Genomic DNA, 15,064 nt, shown 5'->3' with positions numbered 1-15,064 from the left:
AATAGCTCGAAAAATCAACAGGTGATCTCTCCCTGTGCGCTGCGACCGAGGAAATCATTTTGGAGTCCTAGTCTCGCTCGGCACTGACGCATTCGAAATAGCATACCAACTTTACTTTTGGACAAACAGAAAAAATACAACAGGCTAACGCAGGTAAGGATATTTACTATGCTATGCGAGAGTTACGGTATCATACCTAAAAGGGCATGAACGTTTATAAATATTTTTTTTTACATTTTACATTTTTACATATGCTCATTTCAAAAGTAGGACAAAGTGTCTTAGTTCTACAGGCCTATGCCAATAACTCATATATACACTTGCCATTTGGTTTCTTAATGTTATAGGCTAATGGACAAGCAGTGATACAATTCATATATAGGTCTACACTACAGTATATTGCATGACAATTCAACTTCCATCAATTCTTAATGATCAAATATGAACTTTCTGGAGAATTCACTCATAAGGATGATAACCTATAGTCAAATTGTTATATATATATAACAGACACATCTCAGCATCAACTGTTCAGAGGAGACTAGTAGTGGTTTCTTTGCAGCAATTTGACCATGAAGGCTGGATTCACGCAAAGGACACCAATAAGAAGACTTGCTTGGGCCAAGAAACACGCCATTGGACATTAGACCGGTGGAAATATGTCCTTTGGTCTGATGAGTTCAAATTTGAGATTTTTGGTTCCAACCGATGTGTCTTTGTGAGATGCAGAGTATGTAAACGGATAATATCTGCATGTGTGGATCCCACTGTGAAGCATGGAGGAGGAGGTGTGATGTTGTGGGGGTGCTTTGCTGGTGACACTGTGTGATTTATTTAGAATTGAAGGCACACTTAACCAGCATGGCTACCACAGCATTCTGCAGTGATACGCCATCCCATCTGGTTTGCACGTAGTGGGACTATCATTTGAGCAAGAAGGAGAGTGATGTAGTGCTGCCTCAGATGACCTGGCCTCCACAATCACCAGACCTCAACCCAATTGAGATGGTTTGGGATGAGTTGGACCACAGTGTGAAGGAAAAGCAGCCAACAAGTGCTCATTATATGTGGGAACTCCTTTAAGACTGTTGGAAAATGCCAGGTGAAGCTGGTTGAGAGAATGCCAAGAGTGTGTAAAGCTGTTAGCAAGGCAAATGGTGGTTACTTACTGAAGAATCTAAAATATATTTTGATTTGTTTAACACTTTTTTGGTTACTGCATGATTCCATGTGTTATTTCATCGTTTTTTTCCCTACAATGTAGAAAATAGTACAAATTAAGAAAAACCCTTGAATGAGTAGGTATGTCCAAAGTTTTGACTGGTACTGTATATATAATACAGTATAAGAGGAAATTCTCTTATTAAACCCAAGGTCTAGCCTGCTGATCACATAGTGGGCTAACTGTCAACAGTGGGTTAAAAATTATGCAACAGGCGCACAGAACTGCAGGAGAGTGAAATCGACACAAGACAAAGTGTTGAATGCTTCAAGGACGGCAAGATATCAGTTTCTACACAATAACATAGGCGTTCTTATCATTCCACCATGGGATATTATTTTGTTTATATATATATATATATGTCTCTCTCAGGCAAGGGCAGGTCCGAACTCAGAACACCCCACAGTCTGCTTAATGAGATCCCCAAACTACTTTTTTTTATTTGTTAACATTTTGTATTAGTTCTTATATCTCACAAAGTTAATGGATGTTGCAGTCTAGCTGTCATGGGTGTTGTCTAAACTCTAAATATTGCAACATTCTGGTCAAATCAAAATAAAATTGTATTTGTCACATTAGCCGAATACAACAGGTACAACCTTACTGTGAAATGCTTACTTACAAGCCCACAAGCAACAATGCCGTTTTAAAAAAAATACCTACAAAAATAAGAATATTATATAATCTGGTGGTGATGATGAGGTACTGAAGTGCCATATCACAACTGTCTGCATCATTCCACTGTCGCCCGAAAGGAGTCCCTTCAGCACCACATCCTAGTTTGGTTGCAAGCTCATGTGCTTGATCAAGAGATTGACGTGACACAACAACCTCTTGGCCAATCTCAGAAGAGGAGGCGGTCTTTTGGGCCTGTCGTAAAAAACAGTGTGTTAGATTTACCCATTGAGGTGTCTGCTGATGTATTTGGCCACGAGAGTTATGGTATGTCTTTTGAGCGCTCGATTTAACCGTAGCTTCAAATGAACGCCGAGGAGACTTTAACCTATGCAGGTAGATGAACTACCATATTCTATTTAATGTCCAGATATTTAGTCTGTGGCGCGCGTGACGATGCCTCGCAATATTTGCTCGCGAGTGTATGGTGTTTATATGATTGTACTTTTGTATCATTGTCGTCACGTTACATTTGTAGTCTAAAATGTTGTAGTGGCTGAAAGCCTTAGTATTGTGTGTTCGGTACTTGTTACTTTATTTGGCCACGTGTTTTAATAGGAAGGTGTGGCCGTAACTAGGTTTACATCCAATTTGCGACAGACATTATTTTGAATATTTAAAAATCTGTATTAAACAATATGCACATTTCCCACCAGATATGTTTCCATCAAACTGCCCTTTGCGGATAAAAGGCTGCGCGTGATGCTGTAGTACACACATAAATAGCTTTTGCAGGTCTGGGCACATGCGCTCTAGCCAACAGATCTCAGGTACAGTCCGGGAAGTCTATTTACATTGAGATTTTTATGGATAAGGGCGATATTATTTGTATTTGTCAAACGGCATCGATCATCATCTCAGCAGAATAAGACCCTCGAAATGTATTGCAAAGGGGTATGAAGCTCCATCACCTTGCACATTCATCACCCTGTGAAGTTAACCAATCATTTAATCTGTAGCCTAACAAACTGCAAGCTTTCCCGTGTCGTAGTGGGAGGACCACACAACATATCGCGTGACTCTAAATTTACTTCGATATGATGGCTATAATAACCCTTTCCGCTAAAATCTAAGTAGTAAGTCAACGTGCCTAAGGTGCTCTGTTCTTCTCTTGAAGTATTTACTCATAAAGGCGTGTCCACCGCCATTTCTAGATTATTACATTTTACAGACAAACAGATCCCACCACGTCGAACGAACAAATTGTATGTTGGCAATTTATTTTTTTTAAATTAACCAGCATTTCATGTTTCCATCAGCCTGATAATTACTTTTTTTTTTATGTATCAGGTAAATCATTCACATGAAATGGTTGGATGGAAACGGTCAACATTCCATTAATAAAAACATTCAAATCAGATTTAAATATCTGGGCTATTGAAACAAGCGAGGCCCACTCACTTTATCACAGCACCAGGGCTACTGCATGAAATGTCTTCCTTGATTAAAAACCTTTTGTATTAAAGGACTGGGAATAGTTGAAAGCTGTACGCTATAAAAACGTTGGCCTAATCTCCTTTTCAAAAAGTACTAATCTGGCATGAAAAAGATTGACACATAAAAACATAATTAGCAGTGTTACCTTCCTTGGAGTGCCTAGTTGAGCACAATATAATGAGGCCTAAATTCCAGGGGAGATTACTGCACACTGCTTTTCTGGGTCTTTGATGCAGACATTGTTAATAAAACTGTTCAGTTCCCTCTATCGCTGTTTCACCTCTCTCTCTTTTTCCCTAATCTGTCCCCCCCTTCTGTTTGGTGGGATTCTCAGGGATACCTCAGAAGGAAATGGATGGTTCTGAGCCTGCAGAGAGCTCTGACTGTGGACATGGAAAGAGCTGTTGGACAGCCTGTGCCAGGCTGCGCAGCTACAAGCTGAAGGGTATCTTCACATGGTGAGTACAACAAGACCAACAACGCACAGACGCAACAGGCCATGCACAGACGCAACAGGCCATGCACAGACGCAACAGGCCATGCACAGACGCAACAGACCATGCACAGTCACAAAATGGGCATATTATTCTACAGTACATACATTTAAGTGATTTATTGATTGATGTTATCATGACCTTGGCAGGCGTCTGCTGAAGACTATCGCCATGGGCCAGGCCCTGTCCATGCTGATTTGCGGTACGGCGGTCAGCTGCCAGTACCTAGCGGAAGCGGGTGTGGAGACGCCCATGCTCCAGAGCTTCCTCAACTACGTCCTGCTGCTGCTCACCTACACAGCCTCGCTCAGCCTCAGAAAAGGTCAGAAACCGCCTCCCTGAATTCTACACATGCTAATGCTAAACTGAGTACATTGACTTGCATTCGTTTTTGGTCCAAGTTAGAATATTTTAGAAATGCATCCTTCCTACAGTTGATTCCTTGAGGATATCATATTTTTATGCATACTTTGAAAGGTGAAAGCAAGGTTACGCCACCTTATTACTTTCACCAATTCAACCAATTAAGATCACTCATTACTTCAAGGAAGAGAGGATGGAACGGAGGATGCAGGATGGAGGTATTCAAACAGGCCCTGGTCTTCCTGACCATACACTAGCAGTAGAGTTTGAAGCCACATAGTTCCGAATCTAATCGGTGATATTTGGGAATCCCACCTACTGGGATAAAAAAATAGTGATTATTATATGGGTTGTGTTTATTACGGCATGCAAGGGGAATGAAAATGGGTGTTTTTAAGTCCTTGTAGTCTTTTCATGTTTTAGACTGTTTTCATCTGTTTGGTGCCCAATGAACACAACCGTGGCCTACACGGAGAGACTAAAACAACAGTCCTGCTAACTCGTAAAATATTACATTTTTTGTCTCACTCTGGATTCTCGCTTTGCTGTTTTAACAGGTGATGGGAATATATTACAGATTTTAAAAACAAAATGGTGGCGGTATTTACTTATGGGACTGACGGACGTGGAGGCAAACTACACAGTGGTGAAGGCATACCAGTTTACAACGTTGACCAGCATACAGGTAAGAAATTACTAATACCATTGCTTACTATGGTTTTTGGGTGAAGAATGACTCACTAGTCAATGTATCTAGGACCTAGGTGATACATTGAGTCACCTGACTGGTTTTTCCAGGTGCGCCACAAATGAATATTTAAGTGCCTTTAGGGCTTGGCGGTATACCATATTTTACAATGTACCACAGTGGAGGCTGGTGGGGGGAGCTATAGGAGGACAGGCTCATTGTAATGGCTGGAATGGAAAAAAATGGAATGGTATCAAGCATATGGAAACCACACATTTGACTCTGTTCCATTAATTTCCTTCCAGCCATTACAATAAGTCAGTCTTCCTATAGCTCCTCCCACCAGCCTCCACTGATGTACCAGTATTGATGCACAGACCAGTTTGGGTTTTTACTTTGCCTTCTGTAACGGTATTTTAATGTTTTGTTTTGTTAAATGTGACATGCTGTGAATAACCTCCATTTTTATAGTTTACACGCTACTTGAGTCATTCCTCTCACTCTCTTTTTCCTCTGTCTCACGCTCTCTTCCCTCTCCCCTCATGCCACTTTCCACACAGACCTAGCCCTGTCCCCTGTCACTTATGGAGTGCATATGTTGTTGCTTGACCACGAGACACTTACATTCAGTCAACAATATTATTTCCACATAGCTTCTTAATATAAACCCTCAAGCATTCTATAATTACTCTTAGTTTGTTTCTTACATCTGTAAACAGCTAGCTAGTTTGTATTTTCTGAGTAAGTTTTAGCTAAATTGTTTTAGCCACTAATGCTAATAGCTAGTTAGTTGTCAAGCTAGCTAATAAATGTACTGAGTCAGAGCAAACGTAGCTAGCTAATACAACCTGATACCACTGATGGTGTAAGCCTAAATCAGCATATTTGTGCAACAGTAACTTCTAAATCAGTGGAATAGGCTTAGCGTGACTATATTGGCTACATGAAGAAACGTTTTAATGTAGTCAAACATTATAGGGTCCCCTAGGAAACACTGACCAATGCTTTGGTTTCAACGCTGTCACAATAACTTCTCCCTGGCATTTTCATTCGTTGACATGTCAAACAACACTGTATTCAATGTGTTATTTATTCTAACTATAGAATTAGAACAAACATTCTATTTCCAAGATTCCGACAGTGCACCCAATTGTTTTGATCTAAATCGCAAGTCAAATAACAAATGCAACATTTGGTTAAAAATAAGGGCAAGATTTTTTGCCCATAATTTCCACACTTGGGCTGCACAATATCTAAAATGAGTGCAGGAAATTTGGAAATGTTATGAGGAAAATATTTTGGGTTGAATTGAACAGTATAAAACAATCAGAATGGAGAAAGACCCATAGAAATGACTTAGAATGTATGTGTTGCCACCCTAGGGTCATGCATTACTCACAAAGCAAATGGAGTAGTTTTATTATTCAAAATAATAAAATACAGTTAAAAAAAAATGTAAAGGCCTCCCGGGTGGCGCAGTGGTTAAGGGCAAGGTACTGCAGCACCAGCTGTTCCACCAGAGATTCTTGGTTCATGCCCAGGCTCTGTCGTAACCGGTCGCGACCGGGAGGTCCGTGGGGCGACACACAATTGGCCTAGCGTCGTCCGGGTTAGGGAGGTTTTGGCCGGTATGGGATATCCTTGTCTCATCGCGCACCAGCGACTCCTGTGGCGGGCCGGGCGCAGTGCGCGCTAACCAGGTGCACAGTGTTTCCTCCGACACATTGGTGCGGCTGGCGTCCAGGTTGGATGCGCGCTGTGTTAAGAAGCAGTGCGGCTTGGTTGGGGTGTATTGGAGGATGCATGACTTTCAACCTTCGTCTCTCCTGAGCCCGTATGGGAGTTGTAGCGATGAGACAAGATAGTAGCTACTAAACAATTGGATACCACGAAATTGGGGAGAAAAGGGGGGTAAAATTCAACAAAAAAAGTTGTTAAAAATAGTGATATCATATTTTGTCCATATCACCCAGCCTTAAGTGTCTTTTTTTACACCTGAAAAATACTATATGTGGTTATGGTTGCAGCTGCTGGACTGCTTTGTGATCCCGGTGCTGATGGTGCTCTCCTGGTTCTTCCTGAAGACACGCTATCGCCTGGTGCACTTTGTGGCTGTGGCCGTTTGTCTGCTGGGGGTGGGTGCCATGGTTGGGGCCGACCTACTAGCTGGGAGAGACCAGGGATCCAGTAAGAACACTACTCATGATATTTAAGCAATAAGGCCTGAGGAGGTGTGCAATATGACCAATATACATGTACTACGGCTGAGGGCTGTTCTTAAACACGATGCAATGCGGAGGTGCCTTATTGCTATTATAAACTGGTTACCAACATAATTAGAACAGTAAACACGCAATTTAGCTTCATTTAAAAAAAAAGTTATGTATATACTTTTTTTGGTGTTGTAGTTTTGCTTCATACCTGTATTTATATTTAAGCAATAAGGCCCGAGGGTGTGGTATATATCCAATATACCACGGCTAAGGGTTGTTCTTATGCGCAATGCCTTAGCCGTGGTTTATTGGCCATATATCACAACCTCCAGAGGTGCCTTATTGCTATTATAAACTGTTTACCAATGTAATTAGAGCAGTAAAAATGTAAAAGTGTTTTTTCATACCCGTGGTATACAGTCTGATATACCACGGCTGTCAGCCAATCAGCATTCAGAACTGCCCAGTTCATAATGTCTGTTATACACTGGATGGTTCAAGCCCTGAATGCTAATTGGCTGACAGCCGTGATATATCAGACGGTATACCACGGGTATGAAAAAACACATTGGTAAACAGTTTATAATAGCAATAAGGCACCTCTGGAGGTTGTGATATATGGCCAATGTACCACGGCTAAGGGCTGTATCCAGGCACTCCGCGTTGTGTCATGCAAAAGAACAGCCCTTAGCCGTGGTATATTGGCCACAACCCTCCCTTCTGTACATTACCTTGGAAATAATGGACGATGCAGCGGGACGAGGCGAAGCCGAGATCATTTTTCCAAGGTAATGTACTGAACTGAGGCGTTTATCCCGCTTATACCACAGTTGCCAAATAAAACAATACGAAAGTACACATTTACTGGTAGAAATAAAAAAGACTCAACTTTTGGTTGCGAGAGACTCGACCCAGTCGTTTGTTTGATTAGTTAAGCCTCGTCATGCTGCGCCGTCCATTATTTTCAAGTTATGCCATGGCATTGTTGAATACTAGTTTCTGATTGGCTTCTAGAGCATGTATATCAGCAAGGTAGAATTTAATGCCTATAATTCATTCTTATATGTTCCATGTTTGATCTGCTTTTGAAAGCAAAAGTCGAATTGAAAACATTGTCATTATTGAATTCGATTTTCATGCTACCAAGCCAATTACTCTGTAGCTGTCTAGTAAACTTGCTAGCTACTTCAAAGGCTGTTGAACACATTTCTACCTGCAAATTAACACATTTTTGGCATCAAATATGTTTAATTATAGCCAAGGTATAAAATGGATAATAAACTCTGGAAAATAATGCAACTCCGTGGAAGGTTAGTTCCACCAGCGTGTCGTGGAACACACAATCCACGTCCGTTTGATATTTTCCATAGAACGCATAGACCCTCATTGATTATCCCTTACGTAATGTACAGAATGTTGGCGTTTATAGATCGTCACTAGTTACCACACCCACAAAGTCATAAACCCAGCCTATTTCTACTATTTCTCTTCTTAAAATCTGATTTTAAACCTAACCTTAACCACACTGCTAACCTTATGCCTAACTCAAACCTTACATTAAGACCAAAAACATTTCATACATTTTTACAATATAGCTAATTTTGACATTTTGGCCGTGGTAACTAGGGACAACTGCGTATATCCCTTACATATTATATATGTTATTATTGTCAGGGTCTACACAGGAATATATATTATACCCTGAGTGTCTCCTGGGAGTGGGGGTCAACCGACTGGCTGGGAGACGCTTGATCCAGTGAGAACAGTACCTTTTGATGTAGAAGACATACCTTTTTATACTTAGTCAGGCATATCAATAGAGGACTAACAGCTTTAAATGTACCTCTGTGTCTTTTCTCGGGACATACACAGTTCCATACATTTTGATCCGGAGAGGCCTTAGGGTTCACTGCACGGGAAAAGATAAACAGGCATTATTAAACTCCTCATATTATTAGCGCTGCAAATTACCCTAACTAACATGCCAAAGACTGTTTGACTAAAATGACAGTCTTTTCTCTCTCTCCTTCTCTCCCACCTTATATTTTATCTCGTACTCTCTTCTCTCTCTCTCCCTTCATCCCTCTCTCTCTCCCTCCTTCCCTCTCTCCGTCTAGCCAGTGATGTGTTGCTGGGGGACGGTCTGGTGCTGGTGAGTGCTGCACTGTATGCAGTGTCGAATGTTTGTCAGGAGTACACGGTGAAGAACCTGAGCCGTGGGGAGTTCCTGGGTATGATGGGCCTGTTTGGCACCCTGATCAGCGGCGTACAGCTGTAAGACACTCCCTCTCCTCTCTCCAGGGTTGAACCGGTTCAAAGACAGTCTTTCCTGCCTTCCTGCCTTCTCCCCCTCAGTATTAAAGGGATAGTTCACTTTTACAAATGTAAGCTTACTTAGCTTTCCTTTCGTTTTAGGCCAAGATTCAATCTGAACCCAGTTTGTTGACAATGCAGCTTGTTACTGTGTTCACTGAGAATGCATTCACGGTAAATGCTGCAGATGTCGGCTCAATTGGAAATGACCTCTGCCTCATTGTCGACACCCCGCGATCAGATTGAATCCTGGCACTAGCTTATCTTCAAAAAGCAAACTATCCATTTAACTTTTTGTTTGGTGCACTACATCAGTCAGTACATATTGTATTTATTATGGTACTTTCCCCCACATCATCCAGACATCACATTTTCATCACTTGACCAGTTATTTTAGGCAAAATCTACCCATCAGAATGGTCTTGAAGGTGCTTTGAAAGTCTGTCGATCGACACAGTTCCTATTTGCAATCTTACCTTCTGTTGTCCTGTGTTGCAGAGCCATATTGGAAACCAGTGCAGTAGCAGCTATTAAATGGGACTGGAAAATTAGTAAGAATTCATTTTCTCCCCATATTTAATAACCCCCTAACTCAATTGTCAGAATCATATACAGTCAGGTCCATAATTATTGGCAACCCTGATAAAGATGAGCAAAAAAATACTATAAAAGAAATAATAAGAATACTGATCTATATTGTATTATCCCAAAAGTGTAAATGATATTTTATACTAATACAATTGATAAGAGGAATACATAATACAACAAAGTAATACAATAAATCTGAAAAAGATGGGGGTGAAAGTTATTGGCACCCCTGTTTTCAATACTCTACCACTCTCCCCTTGTAAAAAATAATGACATGTTTTCTAAATGGTTTGAGATTAGAGAACACATTGGGAAGGATCTTAGACTATTCCTCCATACAGAATCTTTCCAGATCCTAAATATCATTCGCCTGTTCTTATAAACTGCCCTCTTCAATTCAAACCACAGGTTTTGAATGGGGTTCAAGTCCGGAGACTGATATGGCCATTGCAAAATGTTGATATTGTAACCATTCCTTTGTGGATTTTGATTAGTGTTTAGGGTTCTTGTGTTGCTGGAAGATTCACTTGCAGCCAAGTGTCAGCATCCTGGCAGGGGCAACCAGGTTTTTGGCAAGCATTTCCTGGTACTTGGTCAAGTTCATGATGCCGTTGACCTTAACAAGGGCCTCAGGACCAGTGGAAGCAAAATCGCCCATAACATATCAAATCAAAGTTTATTTGTCACATGCGCCTAATACAACAGGTAATGGTTACTTACAAGCTCTAAACAATGGTGAAAAGGTATTAGGTGAATAATGGGTAAGTAAAGAAATAAAACCGGTGCTATGGTCAGACCACACACGCACGCACACACGTGATGGGTTTGACGGTAAAAAAAGAAGCATATCCAGATTTGAACCCCATTGAAAACTTTTTTTTTTGAGCATGCAGTATAGCTCAGTATTTGCATTATTTATTTATTTTTGCTCATCTTTATTGAGGGTGCAAATAATTTTGGACATGACGGTATGTCAATTATTATTATTTTTTCATTTGGGTAATCTCATTTACTCTAGTTACAGGTAACTACTAAAATAATGGAAACCCTAGAATAAATGAGGGATACAAAGTACTGTAAAGCAGGTGAAAGCAGGTGCTTCCACACAGCTGTAGTTCCTGAGTTCATTAAGCATTTAACATCTCATCATGCTTAGGGTCATGTGTACAAATTCTGGGCATGCCATTATTTTGGTTACATTGGCAATGCCCCCATCCACAAGGTACGAATGGTTTGATTAGCATGAAAACGATGTAAGCCATATGCCATGGCCGTCTCAGTCACCAGATCTCAATCCGATTGAACACTTATGGGAGATTCTGGAGCGGGTCCTGAGACTGCTTTTTCCACAACCATCAGCAAAACACCAAATTATTGAGTTTCTCGTGGAAGAATGGTGTTGCATCCCTCCAATATTGTTGCAGACACTTGTAGGATCTACGCCATGGTGAATTGAAGATGTTCTGGTTCATGGTGGCCCAACGCCCTATGAAGACACTTTATGTCGGTGTTTCCATTATTCTTGACAGTTACCTGTATATGCTCTGTTATAAAGCTATTTTGCTCTGTGCAATAGTTTTACAGAAAGTGCTTTGTTTGTCCGGTAGAATTCCCTTCTGAGATTCTGGGCCTTGTTCAGTAGGGCACATATTGCAGAACATTTTGAAACGGAAAACAAATATTTGAATTTCTTATTGAGGAAGTCCAGGAAGTACAATCTCAATTTCAATCTGTTGCAAATGTTTTCTCCTCTTTGTTTCTTTACTGGACACAACCCTGGTGCATGTTCAGTAATACACAATGTTGCAGAATGCTTTGAAAAGGAAAACTCTAAATAAGCGTTTCATGATTGGACCAGACAAGTTCAGGCTGTCCCTCCCCACTTCTTTGTTTCAGACCATTTTCTTCCATTTGGTGCCTAATAAACACAAACCCTGGTGTTTCCCTCCACAGTCGTACTGTTTGCGGCCTACGCCTTCTGCATGTATGCCCTGTACAGTTTCATGCCCCTGGTGGTCAAGATGACCAGTGCCACTGCAGTGAATCTCTCCCTGCTCACCGCTGACCTCTTCAGCCTCTTCTGTGGCATCTTCCTCTTCCACTTTGTTGTGAGTTAAATATACAATTTTTCTGTGGGTTTGCTCTTGAGCCAGAGGGGGTGCCCAAAATTGTTATCCAGAAATTCAGTTATTGGACAAAGGGGCCCATGAGCAAAAGCATATATTGTAAGCCTAAGGTGGATTCAGTTGTTTGAGAAGGATTATGTGGTTTGATTCGATAAAGAAATGTACATTGTCATGTGTATATGAAACATACAGCCAACTCTCAAGCCAATCTTTGAGGTAAATACTGACTTCCATAATGTTTAACTAGGACCTTCTCACAAATGTGTTACTTCTCACAAATGAGTTATACAGAGCAACTATAGCTGCTGATCCAGGGTCTGTGAAATGGATCAATCAAAACGTCTACCTCTGCCCCACGCGCCACAGTTCTCAGGCCTGTACATTGTGTCGTTTGTGGTGATCACCGTGGGCTTCGTCATGTTCAACGCTGTGCCCACCTACACGCCCATTTCCGAGTCGGACTCCGCCGGCGAGGAGGACGACGGAGTTTGACGACCCTGCTGCCTTTGTTGAGGGAGAAAAAGACCCCCAGAAAGGAGAGACCACCACAGACCTGCTCCAAGCGGGAGGGGACAGAGACGAGCAACAGGCGTGCAGTGACATACGTTACAGAATAACACAGCACGAAGATGTAGCCAACTAGATTATGTTTAAGTTATTCTTTCAACAACTACATAGATGGGTTTTTCTGTAGTTGTATAGAAGCCTAGGTGCTGCCAAGTACCCTGGTGCGACAGACTGCATGGTACAAAGCGAGCTACCCGCTACTATGTACCCAACAATATGGCTCATTAGTTTGCTTTATTAGACAAGCTACTATGCAACCTCACAATATTTTTCTGCTATTGGGTTGACAATCTATATATTTTAGATGATATTTTATCAAAGGCCTACATTGTGTTCTGCCTCCTTTTTAAACGAATCAGTGTATGTTGTGTCGATTACTATATTTCTTCCCCATGAGGACAATGTATTTGCAAAGCACATTCAAAAAGACAGTTCCTCCAAACAGTATTTATTTGTGCAGCGGGTCTTCTGAAAACCAATTGGTAAATTAAACATATGCAGTGTTTGTGTCTGCCGAAATTATGCCTTTGCCAAAGTGTTTTTGTAAATTGATGATAAAGTTTTATATTCTCTTGTTTCTGGTTACATCTGTCATGGCTCTTCTTTTCTATGTGGATGTTGTTATCATTATTGTGCTAGTTCCCTCAGTGACTCTCTTGAATATTGTTGTCAACCAAAAATAAAATTTCCAGTTTATGGAGACAGCCTAGAGAACAAACCAGAATTAATACTAGGTTAAAATTGGAGAGAGCCTGCATCATAAACAAGTTACCAGGTCTCTTGAAACTACAGATTGATATCCTAGTTGTCCAATCAAGTCTACACAGTGCAGTAGATGTTGGATGTAAATGTAAATAACAGGCTAATTTACAGTCACGCTGGCATTATTTTTATGAACAAATACAAAAAAAGTTAAACTGAAAAAAGGTCTAAATAAACGCAGCTTATTTGCAGTCTTTCCAGCTTCAGTTTGAAGTTATTGTGTTAGATGTGTTGCTAGCTAGCTCCTCTGAACACGTGTCCTGACGAGTGAGCACATTTTCTATGTCAGGCAAAATCGCGCCTCATTAGCTTGTTATGGATGTATCCAAATAAATGTCACTAGAAAACAGCTTAAAGCAAATGTAGCTACTTTGCTGTTATTCTGGCTGCACTTTCTGACGTGACTGTAAGTTAGCCGTAGTTGGCTAGGTAACATGCAAGGGATAAGAATGTTGCCAGCCAGTATGGCAATGGAACATTTAGAACAAATGACTGGGTTGCGTCCATAGATACAGAACAAAAAGACTGAACAACTTGGTCGCGTTTCTAGCAACCCTAGATTTGTGTCAGGACTATATCTTGTGAAATAGTATGAATAAATTAATCAAAATAAAATTTTGAAGTTAAATATGTCAATCATTATTTTAACATGTTGGAAACACATTGTATAAAATTAATAATGCCCTTGAAGCCATTTTTGGAGGATATATTGTGGGCATTGTCACTTAATTGGAAAACCTCCCTGGTCTTTGTTGTTAAATCTGTGTTTGTAATTCACTGCTTGACCTTACAGATAATTATATGTACAGAGATGACGTTATTGTCATTTAAAAATCATGTTAAACACTATTATTGCACACAGAGTGAGTCCATGTAACTTATGTGACTTGTTAAGCAAATTCTTACTCCTGAACTTATTTAGGCTTGCCGTAACAAAAGGGGTTGAATACTTATTGACATTTCAGCTTTTCATTTTTAATTCATGTGTAAAAATGTCTAAAAACATTCTTTCACTTCGACATTGTGGGGTATTGTTTCTAGGCCAGTGACAAAATCTCAATCTAATCCATTTTAAATTCAGGTTGTAACACATCAAAATGTGGAAAAAGTCAAGGGGTGTGAATACTTTCTGAAGGCACTGAATGTATTGGGTCCCTCAGTCTATAATATTACAGTTTAATTTCAAAATTATGTGAAGTGTCAAAGAATTGCTGGTTATAATGGAAAGATAAAAGGAGGTCCTCACTTACAGTTCTAACACAATCACTACTTCTGTTAAAAATCATTCTGACAAGTAGTGGATGGGGATTACATCAGCCATGATTCAACAGTAACTGTTTTGCAGGAGGGACTAGTGTGTCAAGGGGTTGAAGTGTGTCCATGTAAATCTGTCATATCTATTGTGTGAGCCTGGGAGTCTATTCAAATATTTTCACACCAGGCCACGCTAACCGCAAAAAAACAGTCACACATTCGCAGTATTAAAAATAACCAAAAATATTTCATGTAAGCAAACACTCATGCTCACACAGTTGTGTTGTTTGTTGCAGCCTAAAATCAACCACAAAAAAAAGCTGTGGATTTTTCTCCATCATCCCCTGATTCAAAATATATCA

At 40.5% G+C, this 15,064-nt stretch overlaps 2 protein-coding genes across 5 annotated transcripts in view; both read left to right on the top strand.

The window, feature by feature from the left end:
• The window catches only part of LOC118390955 (glycerophosphodiester phosphodiesterase domain-containing protein 5-like), a 248,573-nt gene that overhangs the window by 219,830 nt on the left and 13,679 nt on the right, over window positions 1-15,064 (top strand). The window lies entirely within an intron of this gene.
• On the top strand, window positions 136-13,271 carry LOC118390951 (solute carrier family 35 member F2-like). Of its 4 annotated transcripts, none has more exons than XM_035781823.2 (9): window positions 136-153; window positions 3,669-3,792; window positions 3,978-4,150; window positions 4,749-4,876; window positions 6,907-7,066; window positions 9,210-9,366; window positions 9,904-9,956; window positions 11,947-12,101; window positions 12,486-13,271. In XM_035781823.2, exons 2-9 carry the CDS (start codon window positions 3,686-3,688, stop codon window positions 12,609-12,611), a joined length of 1,059 nt encoding a protein of 352 aa, XP_035637716.1. In that variant the 5' UTR covers window positions 136-153; window positions 3,669-3,685; the 3' UTR covers window positions 12,612-13,271. The 4 variants fall into 4 exon arrangements, with proteins under 4 accessions (XP_035637716.1, XP_035637718.1, XP_035637715.1 ...); XM_035781825.1 differs by lacking the exon at window positions 136-153 and adding an exon at window positions 2,053-2,164; XM_035781822.2 differs by lacking the exon at window positions 136-153 and adding an exon at window positions 2,067-2,233.

This window comes from Oncorhynchus keta, chromosome 12, assembly GCF_023373465.1.
Source record: "Oncorhynchus keta strain PuntledgeMale-10-30-2019 chromosome 12, Oket_V2, whole genome shotgun sequence".
Classification (NCBI taxonomy): domain Eukaryota; kingdom Metazoa; phylum Chordata; class Actinopteri; order Salmoniformes; family Salmonidae; genus Oncorhynchus; species Oncorhynchus keta.
The sequence above is the reverse complement of the archived record's forward strand: the minus strand, read 5'-3'. Positions and strand labels throughout refer to the sequence as shown.

Coding starts and splice junctions, on each gene's coding strand:
- LOC118390951 (XM_035781822.2), top strand. CDS start 2,203: ATGAACGCCGAGGAGACTTTAACCTATGCAG. Junction 3,793..3,977: donor CTGAAGGGTATCTTCACATG/GTGAGTACAACA, acceptor TGACCTTGGCAG/GCGTCTGCTGAAGACTATCG. Junction 4,877..6,906: donor CAACGTTGACCAGCATACAG/GTAAGAAATTAC, acceptor TTATGGTTGCAG/CTGCTGGACTGCTTTGTGAT.